At 42.5% G+C, this 14895-nt stretch overlaps 1 protein-coding gene across 1 annotated transcript in view; it reads right to left on the bottom strand.

The window, feature by feature from the left end:
• nisch (nischarin) overlaps nucleotides 1-5850 on the bottom strand; it is a 70388-nt gene extending 64538 nt beyond the window's left edge. The window contains 3 exon segments of the mRNA XM_084316421.1: nucleotides 1795-1977; nucleotides 2403-2486; nucleotides 5747-5850. Of these exon segments, the coding sequence (XP_084172547.1) occupies nucleotides 1795-1977; nucleotides 2403-2486; nucleotides 5747-5827 (348 nt within the window). The 5' untranslated portion in view covers nucleotides 5828-5850.
• Between the last annotated feature and the right edge of the window lie 9045 nt (nucleotides 5851-14895).

The raw sequence follows: 14895 nt of genomic DNA, 5'->3' as shown, positions 1-14895 counted from the left end.
TATGCTGACAAGTTGACATCACACAGCCAGACACGTTACGTGTAAGGAATTATGGGATTTGGTGTTGGGTGTATGGACTCTACTAGGGGTGGGAATCACCAGTTTCATCACGATACGATACGATATAGATTCTTTGGACAACAATACGATATTTGCTGATATATGCCACGATATGATACGATGCAGGTGCCTGCAATCGATGAGACGATATCATAACATAAGCCCATTTAACACAATCAGTAACATTTAGATCAACTCAAAAAAGGCAACGGAAATATCATTTGACATTTTTATTTTTGACCTCTTCCAGACTTTTAAAGGAAAAACAATCTATTGTTTTTAATACACATAGACCTCCTGTTCACTGTAAAGTGCCACGTTTTGATATATTGAGCTTTAAACTTTAAGTTAAATGTTTTGGAACTCACAACACGCAACCGTTTTATGTTGCATGATCATGAATACATTTATTTTGTATTGTATTTTTTATGTTTAAATATCAACATTATCTGTCCACCCTCAGTACATTTACTATCAATATAATATACTCGTCTGACTTCATGTGATCTTTCCAAACGCGCACACACACACACACACACAGAGAAGGGAGAATGTCTGCCCCCTCCTCCTCACTCTGCCCGTCTGCTGTTCTCTCTATATGGCTATGAACAGCTTGTTGTTAGCTCATGCTAACGTAACGTTCATTTCGGACTTTATGACGCGAGGATTGCAAAGCATATTATATGCATTTGCCCTGTTGCCGAATAAAACAGCAGGGATTTGTTTTGGGTCGCGACAACACTATCCACTAGCTCTGTTTCAATGTCCGCGTTCCAAAGGCTACTGTCTGCTGCTGAGACGAGTCCTGCTCACCTGCTGTGTTGTGAGCTGAGCCGAGCGGATAGAGTCACTGCTCGCAACTCGCGGGGATATTGTTCGCTAGGGATTATGGGATTTGGTGTTTGATATATGGAGTCTTACGCAGAAGGGACATTGTATTTAATCGCACAAGACTACAAGTACCAAGTGGATAGCGCCGTGGTCCATTCATTTACCGTCACACTTATTTTTTATTTTTTTTTGCTTGCGCCACGGGCCATCGCACCCGTGCTAGTGAAGTCAATTCATTCATCGCACAGACTGACGTCAGTGTCGCACGTGCGACATATATATCGCACTGTACAGGCCTGCCTCCGGTACTTGAGGTAACAGCAGTCGCATCTTTTCACCTGCGCAGCTCGATCTCTCAGTGGCGAGGAGTAACGCGCGGGAGGCTCACGCTGCCCCCGACACTTCCTGATTCTACTGCGCAGGCGCACCAACCGACCTGTAGGAGTCGCTGTCCACAACGCCCGATCCCCACCCTTCAGTTTCCCTCCCCGTAATACGGCCAATGTGTATTACTGTGGACGACCAGCTAAACTGAAAGCAAATGTGGAGCGCTGGGCTCGAACAGGCAAGCCCAGCGTCTCCAGATTTCGTGGCGAGCGCCTTGCCCACTACGCCACGTAGCCGCCCACATATGAGTCTACTTACATATAGATGACATATATATGCCTATGGGTCTACTTACATATAGATGACATATATATGCCTATGAGTCTACTTACATATAGATGACATATATATGCCTATGAGTTTACTTACATATAGATGACATATATATGCCTATGAGTCTACTTACATATAGATGACATATATATGGGCTATGAGTCTACTTACATATAGATGACATATATATGCCTATATGAGTATATTTACATATATACTGTATATTCCTATGAGTCCACTTACATATAGGTTGAAGTGGAGGAAGACGGAGAGGTCCTTGGGCGTGGCGGTGGGGAACTGGACCAGGAGAGTCTGCAGGTAGACCTCCAGCTCCTTCTGTCTCTTCTCCACCAGGCTCTTGGAGTTCTTCCCCAGCATCTTCTTAGGAGGCAGCAGATGTTTGTCCACCTTCTTCTCTGCCGTCAGCTGGAGGACAAACACACACTCATTAGATGACGTCATCCGTCCCGTTCCACCATGACGTCAGTATGTAAACACAAGACGTTGCCGTCGCGTGGAAGGGGCATAAACACTGATCACCTGAAAACAACTAGAGCCGTGTTGAAATTACTGTCGTGATTGTGACAAATTATAACAACGTTTCCTTATTTCATCCCAATTGATAAAAACTAAAACTGAAAAAAACAATTAATTCTTTATCCTAGTTAAATTCTTCTCGTCAGGAGTTGTGAAGGGAGAGGAGATTGTTACTAATTTACTTTCACAGCCAATCCAGGGATTCACATCATAAACCTTCCAGTACAGACCGACCTGTAGGCCACCAGCTTGATTGACACCATAAACCTTCCAGTACAGACCGAGCTGTAGGCCACCAGCTTGTGGTCTCTCACCTTCTCCTGGAGGTGGTGGAAGTCGCTGTAACGGTGTTTTATGCTCCATGTGTGGTCGCCGTCTACCACCTCGATGACGTACACCTGAAACACAGACAGACTAGTTTAAAGGAACATGCCAACATTATGGGAAATGTGCTTACCGTCTTCTCCAGAGTTAGACAGGAAGAAAAGATACCAATTTCCTCTCTATGTGTTCAGTAGAAAGCTATACGGCTGCAAGATAGCCTAGCTTAGCACAAATGGATGGACGTGGATGTGGACCAGCTAGCCTAGCTGTTGGACAAAAACACCTCTCCCAGAGTTGTAAGCTAGGCTAGTGGTCCATATCCACTTCCATTCATGTGTGTTTGTGATACGCTTGGCTGTTGTTTTTCTCACTATCTCTGCCCCTTAGTGTAGAGCTACTTTTAAGTTCTATAAAAACGCTCTATAAATCAAATGTATTATTATTATTTTGCCGAACCACTCCTAAATCCATCTTGGTTTTCCATCTTAACCCCATCATCCTACCTTATCTTTATCCTAAGTGCTGGAATAAACCTAGTTTGTTGCACATATAACTTCTTATGACTGCATTGTGTTCCATGTGGGTGTTCTGTGCAAAGTCTGCTCTGTTTCATGTGATTCAGTCAAGCTTACAGCAGTGTACAGTCTCAATCACCTTCATCATCTTTCCTCATTCATTCTCACAGTCTCAATCACCTCCATCATCTTTCCTCATTCATTCTCACAGTCTCAATCACTTTCATCATCTTTCCTCATTCATTCTCACGGTCTCAATCACTTTCATCATCTTTCCTCATTCATTCTCAGTCTCAATCACCTTCATCATCTTTCCTCATTCATTCTCAGTCTCAATCACCGTTGTCATCATCAGTGCCACATTTTACACCTGGATGAGAACAAGTTATTCTACTCTTTCTTGGCTTCACTTGAAATGCACAATAATATCAAAAGTTCAAAACCCTTGTTGATATAACAGGTTTCAGTCTGGGTCCGGGTCATTAGCATAATCATGATTCAATTGAGTGGAATACCCTTTAAACCCATATACACGTGGTAAGGAAGGGTCACAACAGTAACAGACCACCCACCCAACCCCCCCCCCCCCCCCCCCCCCCCCCCCACCTACCCAACCTCTACCCAACCCAAGAACAAGTTGCAGGTTGAAAAAACCCTCAGCTCGGAACTAGGCAAAATCTGCATATGGCTCGCTGATAACAAACTATCATTACACATGGGCAAAACAAGTCCATTCTCTTCGGTTCAAATAACAAACTCAGCAAGACCGACGGCTTCTCAGTTACAGACAGTGGGTGACAATATTGTCACAAGGAAAGATGAAATTACCTACCTGGGTTCCATCCTAGAGGCAAATCTTTCCTGTGACAAAATGGCATCCAATGTAATAAAAAAAAGTCAACCAACGAACTCGATTCTTGTACCGGATCTCCTCTCTGGTAAACAAGAATACCCTGAAGACTCTGGCAGGAGCACTCATTCAAGGGTACTACGACTATGCTTGCACCTCATGGTACCAAAGCACCTCAAAGGTGCTAAAAACAAGATTACAAACATCACAAAACAAACTGGTCAGACTACTACTTGACCTCACCCCTGCCCACTTTGACAACCTAGGATGGCTTAGAGTAGACGACAGAGTACAGCAACTTGCAATGGGCCAGGTCTACAAGATACACTATACGACTAAGGTACCCATGTACATGTCAAAATACTTCCCAAAGGTCAGTGAATACCACAACCACAACACCAGAGGAAGCTCAACAAATCATGTTAAACCCAGATTCGGCTCAAACAAGGGACTAAACACGTTTCGCAATTATGCCACATCAATGTGGAACGCCCTACCCAAAGCTGTAAAGGAATGTGAATCCCGACCCTACCCACATTCAAACCCGCTCTTAAAGAGCACCTACGGGAGGCTGCAATTCGAAACTGGCCACCGTAAATGTCCAAACCCCCCACCCCCTCCTAATAGACAGTCTCCTCCCCACCGCATGTATATTCTCTCCCCGCCATATGTATATTTCTCTCCGACCCACCCACCCCCTCCAAATGTACAGTCTCCTCCCCACCGTATGTATATTTCTCTCCCACCCACATACCCCCTCCTACTACAGTCCCCTCCCCATCATATGTATATACTCTGTCAGGATCTACGGGTAACAGTACTGTATATTTGAATAACGTTTATGTCACAAATGTATCAGTACTAAATACCTGTATGTCCCTATGCCATAAATGTCATGTATGTTGTGTACGTCATAAATGTCTATATGAATTGAAAATGGGGGACCCTGATGTAAACAAGACGAAAGTCTTTCTCTGGTCTGCATCCCCTTAACAATTGTGTGTATTGAGCCGTACTGTATTGTACCCATTCTGCAATCTGTTAAATAAAGTTTTCATTCATTCATTCATTCATTTATTCATCCTCCAATGTACAGTTTCTACATCAAATGTATATACTCTCTTTCTTAAACTCTTTTTGTATCACAAACAGTAATGTATTTGTAGATCTGGTATGTCATAACATAAATGTCTAGATGTAGCAGTACTGTCTATCTGTATGTCGTGTATGTCATATATATATTATATGTTATGATGAATTGAAAATGGGGGACCCTGATGTAAACAAGACGAAAGGCTTTCTCTGGTCTGCATCCCATTAACAATTGTGTGTATTGAGCTGTACTGTATTGTACCCATTCTGCAATCTGTTAATAACATTTTCAATCAATCAATCAAAGACAGTACACGCAGCAGCAGGATGTGAGTTTGAGCTCAGACGGGCGGCGGCTTCCTCAAATTTCAACTGTCTTCATCTCACGAGCAAATAATGCAAAATGCGGTAGTTTCAAGATGATACATCCAAGACAGCAAGACGTTAATGGGCATTCATGAATGATGAATGAAAGCTAATGTTGTGTTGCAGTAGGTTGACCTGCCCATCGTAGATGTACAATGACAACCTAACATGCTAGAGATGAATCATGTCACAACAACAGCTACCGGTCATTGAAAGCTACAGAATTCTACGATAACATTTTGAGGGGAAAATCCAACCTCAAGAAACACAAATCCCTCTCATGCATTTATTACAATGAAACGTTATCGGGGGGTCTCGTCAGAAATCACCCCCAACAAGATAGAAATACGAGCTCAAATTAAATGACAGCTATGGCGTTTGTTTACCAACTAATAACTAACGTTAATGTTAACTGTTGCATAATGCTGTTGTTGTTAGCTATCTGGCTAATCGTGTCAAATGTAGCTTGAAGCTGGGGGCTAATAAGCTACAGGAGTTGAACAGAACGTACAGTATAATTGTCCACCAGCTCCGATCCGACGATTGACACTTTTTTCTCCAAGACCTCTTCTGGAAAAGTCGCTGCATCCATCTTGAATTGACGACAGCAAAAACATTAGCTATGAAACAAAAAACCAAAAAAAACGTAGTGCATAAAATGTTTATTCGCCGTCTTGAGAAGGGATGCTAACTCCCTCCAGCCTCCATCTTTGTTGTGATGCTGCAGCAGCTGACTGATTCAAAAGACAAAACTTTATTAGTCTGGTGTCTCCTCAGTGGAGGCGAGCAAAAAAGCAATAGGGTCCAGCTGCAGCCCCGGAGATTGTTCCAGATTGGGCAACTTCCGCCCGCTCCCACGACATTTCTCCCGCTGACAGGACAATGCGCTGATTGGCGGAAAGTACGGAAGTATCTCGAAGTGCGTCTGACGTTACTCTACGTCCGTTAGCGAACGTGTTAAGTACGTCTGCGCTGACGTGCGGTTGTTGAGTGATTGATTGAAGAGTTCCTTGTTCCATGAGAGGGGGGGGGGGCAGACCAGGCTGCAGAAACAAATTAGTGGGGGGGCATAAAATGTTCTCGGGGGGGCACAATGGTTTTTCAACACAGGTTCCCTTTTATACGTTTCAGCTGGGACAATGGCGCTGTGGCTTGCTTGGCGTTGCCCACGGTGCTGAACTAAACAGCAGAGAGGCAATTGAAAAATCTAATTTCTCTATCTTAAGAACATTCACTTATACAAAAACAGACTGAACGGATATATATAACAGACCTGCTGGGGCAGCGGACTGAGAGCAGGGGACACAGACAGGCTGGATAAGATGGTCAGGAAGGCCAATAGCGTGGTTAGGGTGTAGCTTGACGCCCTAGCGAGGGTGGCGGAGAGGAGGAGCCTTGCTAAGCTCCAGGCCATCAGGGAAAACCCCTCCCACCCACTATACACAGACTTGGCTGACAGGAGGAGCATGTATTGTTATAGGCTCACACTACCTAAATGCAGCACTGAACGGCACAGGAAGTCCTTCATTCCGACAGCCATCAGACTATACAATGCATCACTGTGCCTCACTGCATCACTGAGCAAAGAGTGACAGTTACCATCTTCCTGGACTCTTACTTTTTAAACAGCACTGTGCAATACTACACCTACTGTAGACTTCAGTATATTTTTACTGTATTTATTTACTGTATATTTTATTCTATTTTTATTCTATTTCATTTTATTCTATTCTTAGGCCATTTGTTTTGTTATTCTTATTCGTGACTTGTTCTGTCTAAATGTTTAATGTTGAGTGATTTGGAGTGTCAAATTTCCCTCAGGATAATACATTTCTATTCTATTCTATTCTATATCTTTGAAAAGTCTCCATTTATTCAACACTTCTGAATTCACTGACAAACTGAACTGAACTGACAAAAATAAAGTGCATAAAAAAGCAAACAAAATTCCTCCACAGGCTACTCACCATCATTAGTAGAGCGGCAAGCGGCGTTTGGGGACAGAGTGAAATCTTCTTAAAACACTGCCCCTCCACTCATTCCTGAACTTTTTTGTTAAGTCCTTCTCAAATGCCAACTGAATTAAATTGGCCTTGCGTCGATGAAGCATCCTAAGGCGATGTTCTGTAAAGATGTTCTTGAGGGTAGAAAACGAATTCTCACAGAGTGCCGTGCTAGCTTCAGTAGTGTTGTTGTTGACATCAGTGCCCACTAGGGCTAAGCATTTGGATAGTCTACTTTGATTGACAAAAAAAAAAAAAAATGTTTTTTTTTTATTTTTTATTTTTAGGGTGGGCACAGCTGACTCAGTGGGCGGGCCAGGCCCCCCAATGCCCGCCCATGGCGCCGGGTCTGGGGGGGGGGCTTGTATTGATCAGGTTAGTAGATATTGTACCGATCAGGTATTACAGATCATATCCGCATGAAATAAACTAAAATGTTAAAACCCATTTAGACTTTCTCATTCCTGTACTGTTGTTTATACTCTGCTCCTGTGTTGTAACCCAACCCCCTCCAATGTACAGTAAATGACCAAGTATGGTTTTGTCAATATTCCAATGTACAGTTTTGCTTGTACAGTTGTACAGTGTCTGCCCCCCCCCCCCCCACCCATCCTACCCGACCCACTCCTCGCCACTGAGAGATCGAGCTGCGCAGGTGAAAAGATGCGACTGCTGTTACCTCAAGTACCGGAGGGGACTTGTGCTATGTATGACTTAGTCCACATTGCAGCCGGCTTGTGGGAGGCAAGAAACAGCGTTCGTGACAAGGGAGGGTTGAATTGGATGATACGAAATTGGGATGGGAGAAAAATATAGAAAATGGGAGAAAAAGTGGATAAAAAAAAAGATGTAGCAGTACTGTCTATCTGTATGTCATGTATGTCATATATGTCCTGATTAATTGAAAATGGGGGACCCTGATGTAAACAAGACGAAAGACTTTCTCTGGTCTGCATACCCTTAACAATTGTGTGTATTGAGCTGTACTGTATTGTACCCATTCTGCAATCTGTTAATACATTTTTCAATCAATCAATCAATCAAGGCGAAAGATATTGGAGAAAAAAAACTTAAGTTAAAGGGGAACTATCTTATAAATGGCCTTTTTCAGTGTTTAGCATTGTTTCCTAGCTATGTGGACTTATATTAATATGATCTATGTCTCTAATTATCATATTGGCGCATTCTTCCAATTCTCCTCTCACAATATTCACCCTCACTGAACTGAGTCATCTGAAAATGTGATGATTTGTGATGTCAGAAAGACACCGCTGCATGATAATGTTCAGGCGAGTCAGTAACTTACCATTGTGGTTGGAGCCCAGCCTCAAAACGGCTTAGGATCTTGAGGTAGAAAAAATGCTGTTTTTGAAGACTTGATTAGAAATACAAAACAATGAATTAAAAAAAAATTAAAAATTACAGAGGTGTTCCATAAACTCACAGGAATTGTGTAAAAGTGCCCAAATAGTGAAAGAAATAGTAAAATAGTTCCCCTTTAAGATTTTCCTTAAAATCAGAGTTAACTCATTCACTGCCAACGACAAGTATACTCGTTATTGGGCGCCAATCGTTGAACGCCAACAACGAGTATACTCGTTATTTGATCATTATTAGCGGCACGGTGGTGTAGTGGTTAACACTGTCGCCTCACAGCAAGAAGGTCCAGGGTTCGATTCCCGCTTGGGGACCAGGTTTCCATGATGCCAGTTACCCAGGTGGGGTATCTCCCAGGCCTTTCTGTGTGGAGTTTGCATGTTCTCCCCGTGCTTGCAAGGGTTCCCCCCCCCCGATAAGATAAACCCAATGGAAAAACATGCACAACAATAGATCGCTAACGCTGTGGCGTCCTTGACGAAGACAGACAGGAGCACTTGGATTGGTCCCCTGGCACGGCTCACGTTGACGCCTGTCTGCTCCCGGCTGCCCTTGGGGGGGAAGGACGACGGGATGGGTTAATCGCAGATACGAATCGCATGCATGCATGAGCAGGTCCTAAATTATTATTATTATTTATTATTTCTTTTATTCGATATTTCTATTCATTACAGGCACACAGACTCGGGGTTAACATGGGGAATCATCATGAGAATGTAAAAGTGCAATACCAGCCGCATCACGCTAGACGGCGGTATCGAGCACCCTTTATACCCTTGTATCTTTCTCTGTGGGACGGCCACACGTCTCCGGTTTCATGTTTCCTTGTAGGGCGAGGGCAGCCGTTCTGCCGGTTCTATCTCCGATCCGTATGTTGTGGTGGATTATGCCGTCGACCAAATGAACATTGGATATACCAGATGCTGTTCAAACAATTGGAATATTATTTTTGGAATACTCCCGATCACAGGTAAGGACGATTTGTGAGGATTCTGTGAGGATTGGTCCATTCCCCGCCACACGCTTCTTCAAGGTACTGTGTTGATTGGTGCATTCCCCGCCACACGACTCAGGAGCGATTACCAATTCCATCACGCACCTGTCGTAGTTTGTGATTAGCGCTCCAGAGGCTTCATATACTCGGACCTTCTTTCAATCGTTGTCGGGTCGTTTTGAATACTACTGCTACTGCCTGCCTTCCCCCTGTTGTTGTGCCTCGTCTACTTTCCCTCCAGGACATCTTTGGATCGCCGCTGGTGAATATCTTGATCATCCGTTTGGAGCTGCGCCTCGTTGCCCGCTTTACGCGTTTGCGCTTTGGTGAGTTTTGGAAACAAACCTTTTTGGATTATCTGTTTTTGTGTGTTTGGATAACACTGAAGAAGTATCGTTTTTGTTTTGTACTGGACTCAGCTAAATTGTGTGTTTGGATAACACTGAAGAAGTACCGTTTTGTTTTGTACTGGACTCAGCTAAATTGTGTGTTTGGATAACACTGAAGAAGTACCGTTTTGTTTTGTACTGGACTCAGCTAACTTGTGTGTAGTTTACACCGAAGATCAAGTCACTTGTATTTCATACTGGACTCAGCTAAGGGAGACCTGAACTGCACTGCCTCTGTGTACTGTTGGACTGTTGTTGATCTCTCTCTCTCTCTCCGTTTCCACTCCGAGTTGGAGCTGGGAGTATCTGCAGAGCCGCAGCGGCGCCTACGCCGATTCCCCACCTCTAACACCGGGAGGATCTGCAGAGCCGCAGACAACTCTGCCGAAGGCATTCTCCTTTTTTGTTGATTCAGAATTGTTATTTGGCTCTTTTTGATTCTGTAATAAATACGCCCTAGTGTTTGGCTAACTCTGAACTACCTGTCTGTGCCGTGCTGTTGAGGTCGGTTTCAAACCCTAACACGATTTGACGTCAATTTTAGCTTGATCCTGCAATGCTTTCATACCGATCAGGCTGATAACCGTTTTTAGTGTTCAATGCGAATGCCGTTACTGACAATCAAATAATCAGAAACTACCCCCCCCCCCCTTGACAGCGTTATTAGACCCATAGATATAATATAAGATATATTTTAAGCACTCGCAAATGTCACAGTCTAAAACTATATCCATTGAATAAAGACCTGGCGATGAATGGGGTATCAGCGCCCCCTGCTGCTGGCGGTCAATAAGGTTTTATTAAAATGTTCACTTTAAGGGCGGTTAGGTGCCGTAGCGGAGATTGCGTTCGTCACCAACCCCGGAGCTCCGGGGTTGTCACCAGCTTGGCTGGCCGTTCACACTAATACAATTGGCAGTATTAGAGGGTGGTAGAAGCTGGCGGGGTGGGTCCGGGTCATTGTAAACAGCGACTCCTACAGTTCGGTCGGGGCGCCTGCTAAGCGCGGATGGGACCTGAGTGGGATAGTGTGATCCTTCCACACGCTACGCCCTCTCGGATAATATCCGTGCTGCCAGGTGAAAAGAAGCGGTTGATTGGCTGGACGTGTGTCGGAGGAAGCACGTGATAGCCTCCACTCTCCCAGATGATCTGACTGTGGGGGGTAAGTGCGCAGCGACCAGGAAGGGGATTGGGAATTGGCATAACGACTAACATTGGGATGGGAGAAAATCGGAGGAAAATGGAGGGGGAAAAAGATCAATAAAAAAAATAAAAATAAAATGTTCACTTTAAAGAGGAACTATCTTATAAATGGCCTTTTCAGTGTTTAGCATTGTTTCCTAGCTATGTGGACTTATATTAATAGGATCTATGTCTCTAATTCTCATATTGGCGCATTCTTCCAATTCTCCTCTCACAATATTCACCCTCACTGAACTGAGTCATCTGAAAATGTGCATATCTGTGATGTCAGAGATTTCTCAGCTGCATAATAATGTGGCAGTTGGTGTGGCAGTTGCCACCAGGCCACACAGTGGTTGGAGCCCAGCCTCAAAACGGCTTAAGATCTTGAGGTAGAAAAATGCTGTTTTTGAGTACTTGATTAGAAATACAAAACAATGAATTTTTTTGAAAAAAACCTTACAGAGGTGTTCCATAGACTCACATGAATTGTGTAAAAGTGCCCAAATAGTGAAAGAAATAGTCAAATAGCTCCCCTTTAAGTATTTACGTTTTTCTCCTTATCTTGGTGTTATACTTAACCTCTTCCACCCGTGGAATATTTTCTCAAAATCCGCCTAAAATATATACCTAGGTAAATGGAATATTGCTCCACTTCTACAAGGCCCATTTGCATATTCTTGGTATCTAGGGACATCTATGGACCTCAGGGAATGTATTCACAGTGTCAGAAATATTGTGTCTATTACTAGGTTTGCTTAAATTGTGATGAAACAAAGGAGAATATGAATTATGATTTTTCTTTGCATCTTTGACAGTGAATAACACCATGCTAATAATGACCAAACATTAAAAACACTGATCTCGTTCAGTACCTTCTTGAGATCATGTGTACAAAAAATCTAATTCTCCAATCCGGACCAATGCAATTTGAAATATTATTATAGAATATAGAATAGGCTTATAAATTACCTTATTATAGCCAATTCGCACATTTATATATATATACATATATTATCTTTCAAATGCCCGAGTTCAATTTGGATTTAGTATTACCAGGCGTGCATAAGAACAGATAATGAAATCTACTGTAATCTACTGTACTTTTTTATTTTCCCCACAGTGCAACCGTTTTGAAACAAATTTCAGATCTAATTGTTCCTACATGTTAACAATAGGGAACTGCCTTTCAATATTTGTCAAAAACTTTACCTTTCGTGGCTTATTATCCCGAATAATAAGTTATTGAAATAATTCATACAGAACTCTGAACCTTGAACCCCATAGAACTTTAGGGGAAGTGTAGTTTTCCAAAATTCCAACGCAGAACCAGACATGTGGAAGTCTGCTACAAAATGGCTGCAAAAAAACTACAATTCCCATGGTTCAAAATATCCAAAATGGTTGCCCTCGCGAAATAGACTTGACCAAATCGAAAAGTTAAATCTATCTAATAACACTTTTACCCTGTTGCTAAACTAACGTATTGATGATAATATACATTCTACATGTTGTTGTGACATGTTTATGATGTTTATACTTGAATACGTTTGAAATAAAAATCGCTACTTTTATACAACAGTCTGAAAAATATTGATTTATGACCAGATGTCATTTCAGGACTGGTACCGGTCCCATCAGGTGGAAGAGGAGTCCCTTAACACGGACGCGTTTTGTCGTTAGTTCATGCCGCCAATTGAATGCCAGCAACACTATATAGCGTTTGTTTGTCGTATTTCTTTTTATTAGCGATTTGAATTCATATTTCATCAATCGAGCCTCACGCTAGTGCAGCAACCTCTCTCTGAGCTCCATTGGGAAAATACCGCCCCTATCGTCTCTCCCTGTGTAACTGCACCCCATTGGATTAGACCAGTGGTTCCCAAACTGTGGTGTGCGCACCCCTTGTGGTGCGCGAGCGCCCTCTAGGTGGTGCGTGACATGATAAGGCTAATGGTGGTCAATAAAAATAAAAATAAATTATTATATATATTTTTTTACAATAAAATTTCATACGAATCTTAGTCAAACCTTTAGTATTATGGATATTAAACATGCTGGCAGAGTACATGCATCCATGTTGTCGTGAACATTTTAATTAAATAAGGAAATTCCCTATCCATAGTCGCCGTGGGAAGAGATAAAATAAAAAATTAAATCTGTGCACGGAGACCAGCAACAATTTTTTCTAACAGAAACCCATTGGGGGGTGCGTCAGCTAGGTCGGGAGGTGACAGGGGGTGCACGGCCAAAAAAGTTTGGGAACCTCATTTTACTTTTCCGTCAAGCCAATTGAAGGATCCAAGTGATCGCCGAGCCGCAAAACAACGTGGAATACATATTTACAGTACCCAACGCTGAATCAATAAACGCAATCGATATTTGGAATGGCGATCAGGAATTGGAATAATCTTTTTGGAGAACATCTGACATCTGATCTGAGGTAAGCAATTTATTTGACCAGTCTTGGGGTAATCGGATCTGTTTTGAGTGACCTATATATCAGCGTGTGCCCCATGTGTGTGTGTGTGTGTGTGCGCGCTGATCAGGAAATGAGAGAATATATTTTTCAGATCGATTATATAGCGTGCATAAGTACACATATATTATCGATAATCTAGCGTTTATTTGAAAACGATTCATAAATAGGCCGAAAAATTACAACGTTTTTTGTGCATGCCAGAATATTCCAGTAAATGCCGTTTATCACGGAATCTATATATTTTCCTGAAAAACTAGGGCTTTTCAAAATGCTATAAAACGGAAATGAACCGATTAAAAAACAATCCGTTTTGACGATGTTTGCAAACAAGTCATTGATGAACGACGGGCAGATTAGACACATAGCCATAATTTAGGACAGAGATTATGCGTTCACAACGCTATCGAAGTGGGTGGCGGCATTCAACCACGTTTTACCATGTTAACAAGTGGCAACCAAAGTGTTAAGGTTAGTTAAACTGTGACACAAAAGACCTTAGCAACCAAAGTAATGGGAAAAAATAAACGTAAGGTACCTCTGATTCAATATTAGGAGACTCAACATGACAGAGTTTATGGCGATAAATGAAGAAAATTAAGAGTGTATTCAATTTCCTCCCACATTCTTTGTTTTTTGTTCGCTGTCATTTGCAGATCAAATGTACTTGTCAGCATGTTCTTTCTTTTATTGTATTCCTCCAGTAGTATAATCTCTTCCTCCTCTGACCAATTTAGTTTTCTTGCTTTCTTTTCTTCTGTATTTTTTTATTGTATAAGACCAACTTTGTGAGACAATACAGGTAAGGCTGTCACAAGCACACAGGAGCAGTCTCTGTGGAAACTGTAGAATTATTCTGCTGTAAAATCTCCTTCACTGCAGTAAATGCCTTAATGTTTTCTCCTTAACTAAGGAAACCATCTAAGGGATTCTGTGCAACACCCTTAACACTTTCACGGCCAACCACGTATATATATATCGATTTTAATATTCTATTCAATGTCACGGACCTGTATGTTGCCGTTAAAGGGCATACTGGGACCCCAAGGGTGCAGTACCGGCCATATCCTGCTAGGTGGCAGTATCAAGAGTGCAGTAAACCCTGTTCCAGACCGTATGTTACATTTAAATCCCACCGGGCGGAGAATGTTAGTACAGGGAAGCCTAGAGATTCACTCGATCACATTGAAAAGTGTCCGGGACACTCGATGTGTTGTGCCGGATTATGTCGTG

Source organism: Notolepis coatsorum (genome assembly GCF_963971535.1).
Source record: "Notolepis coatsorum genome assembly, chromosome: 6".
Lineage (NCBI taxonomy): Eukaryota > Metazoa > Chordata > Actinopteri > Aulopiformes > Paralepididae > Notolepis > Notolepis coatsorum.
This window is presented reverse-complemented; position numbering and strand designations above follow the sequence as displayed.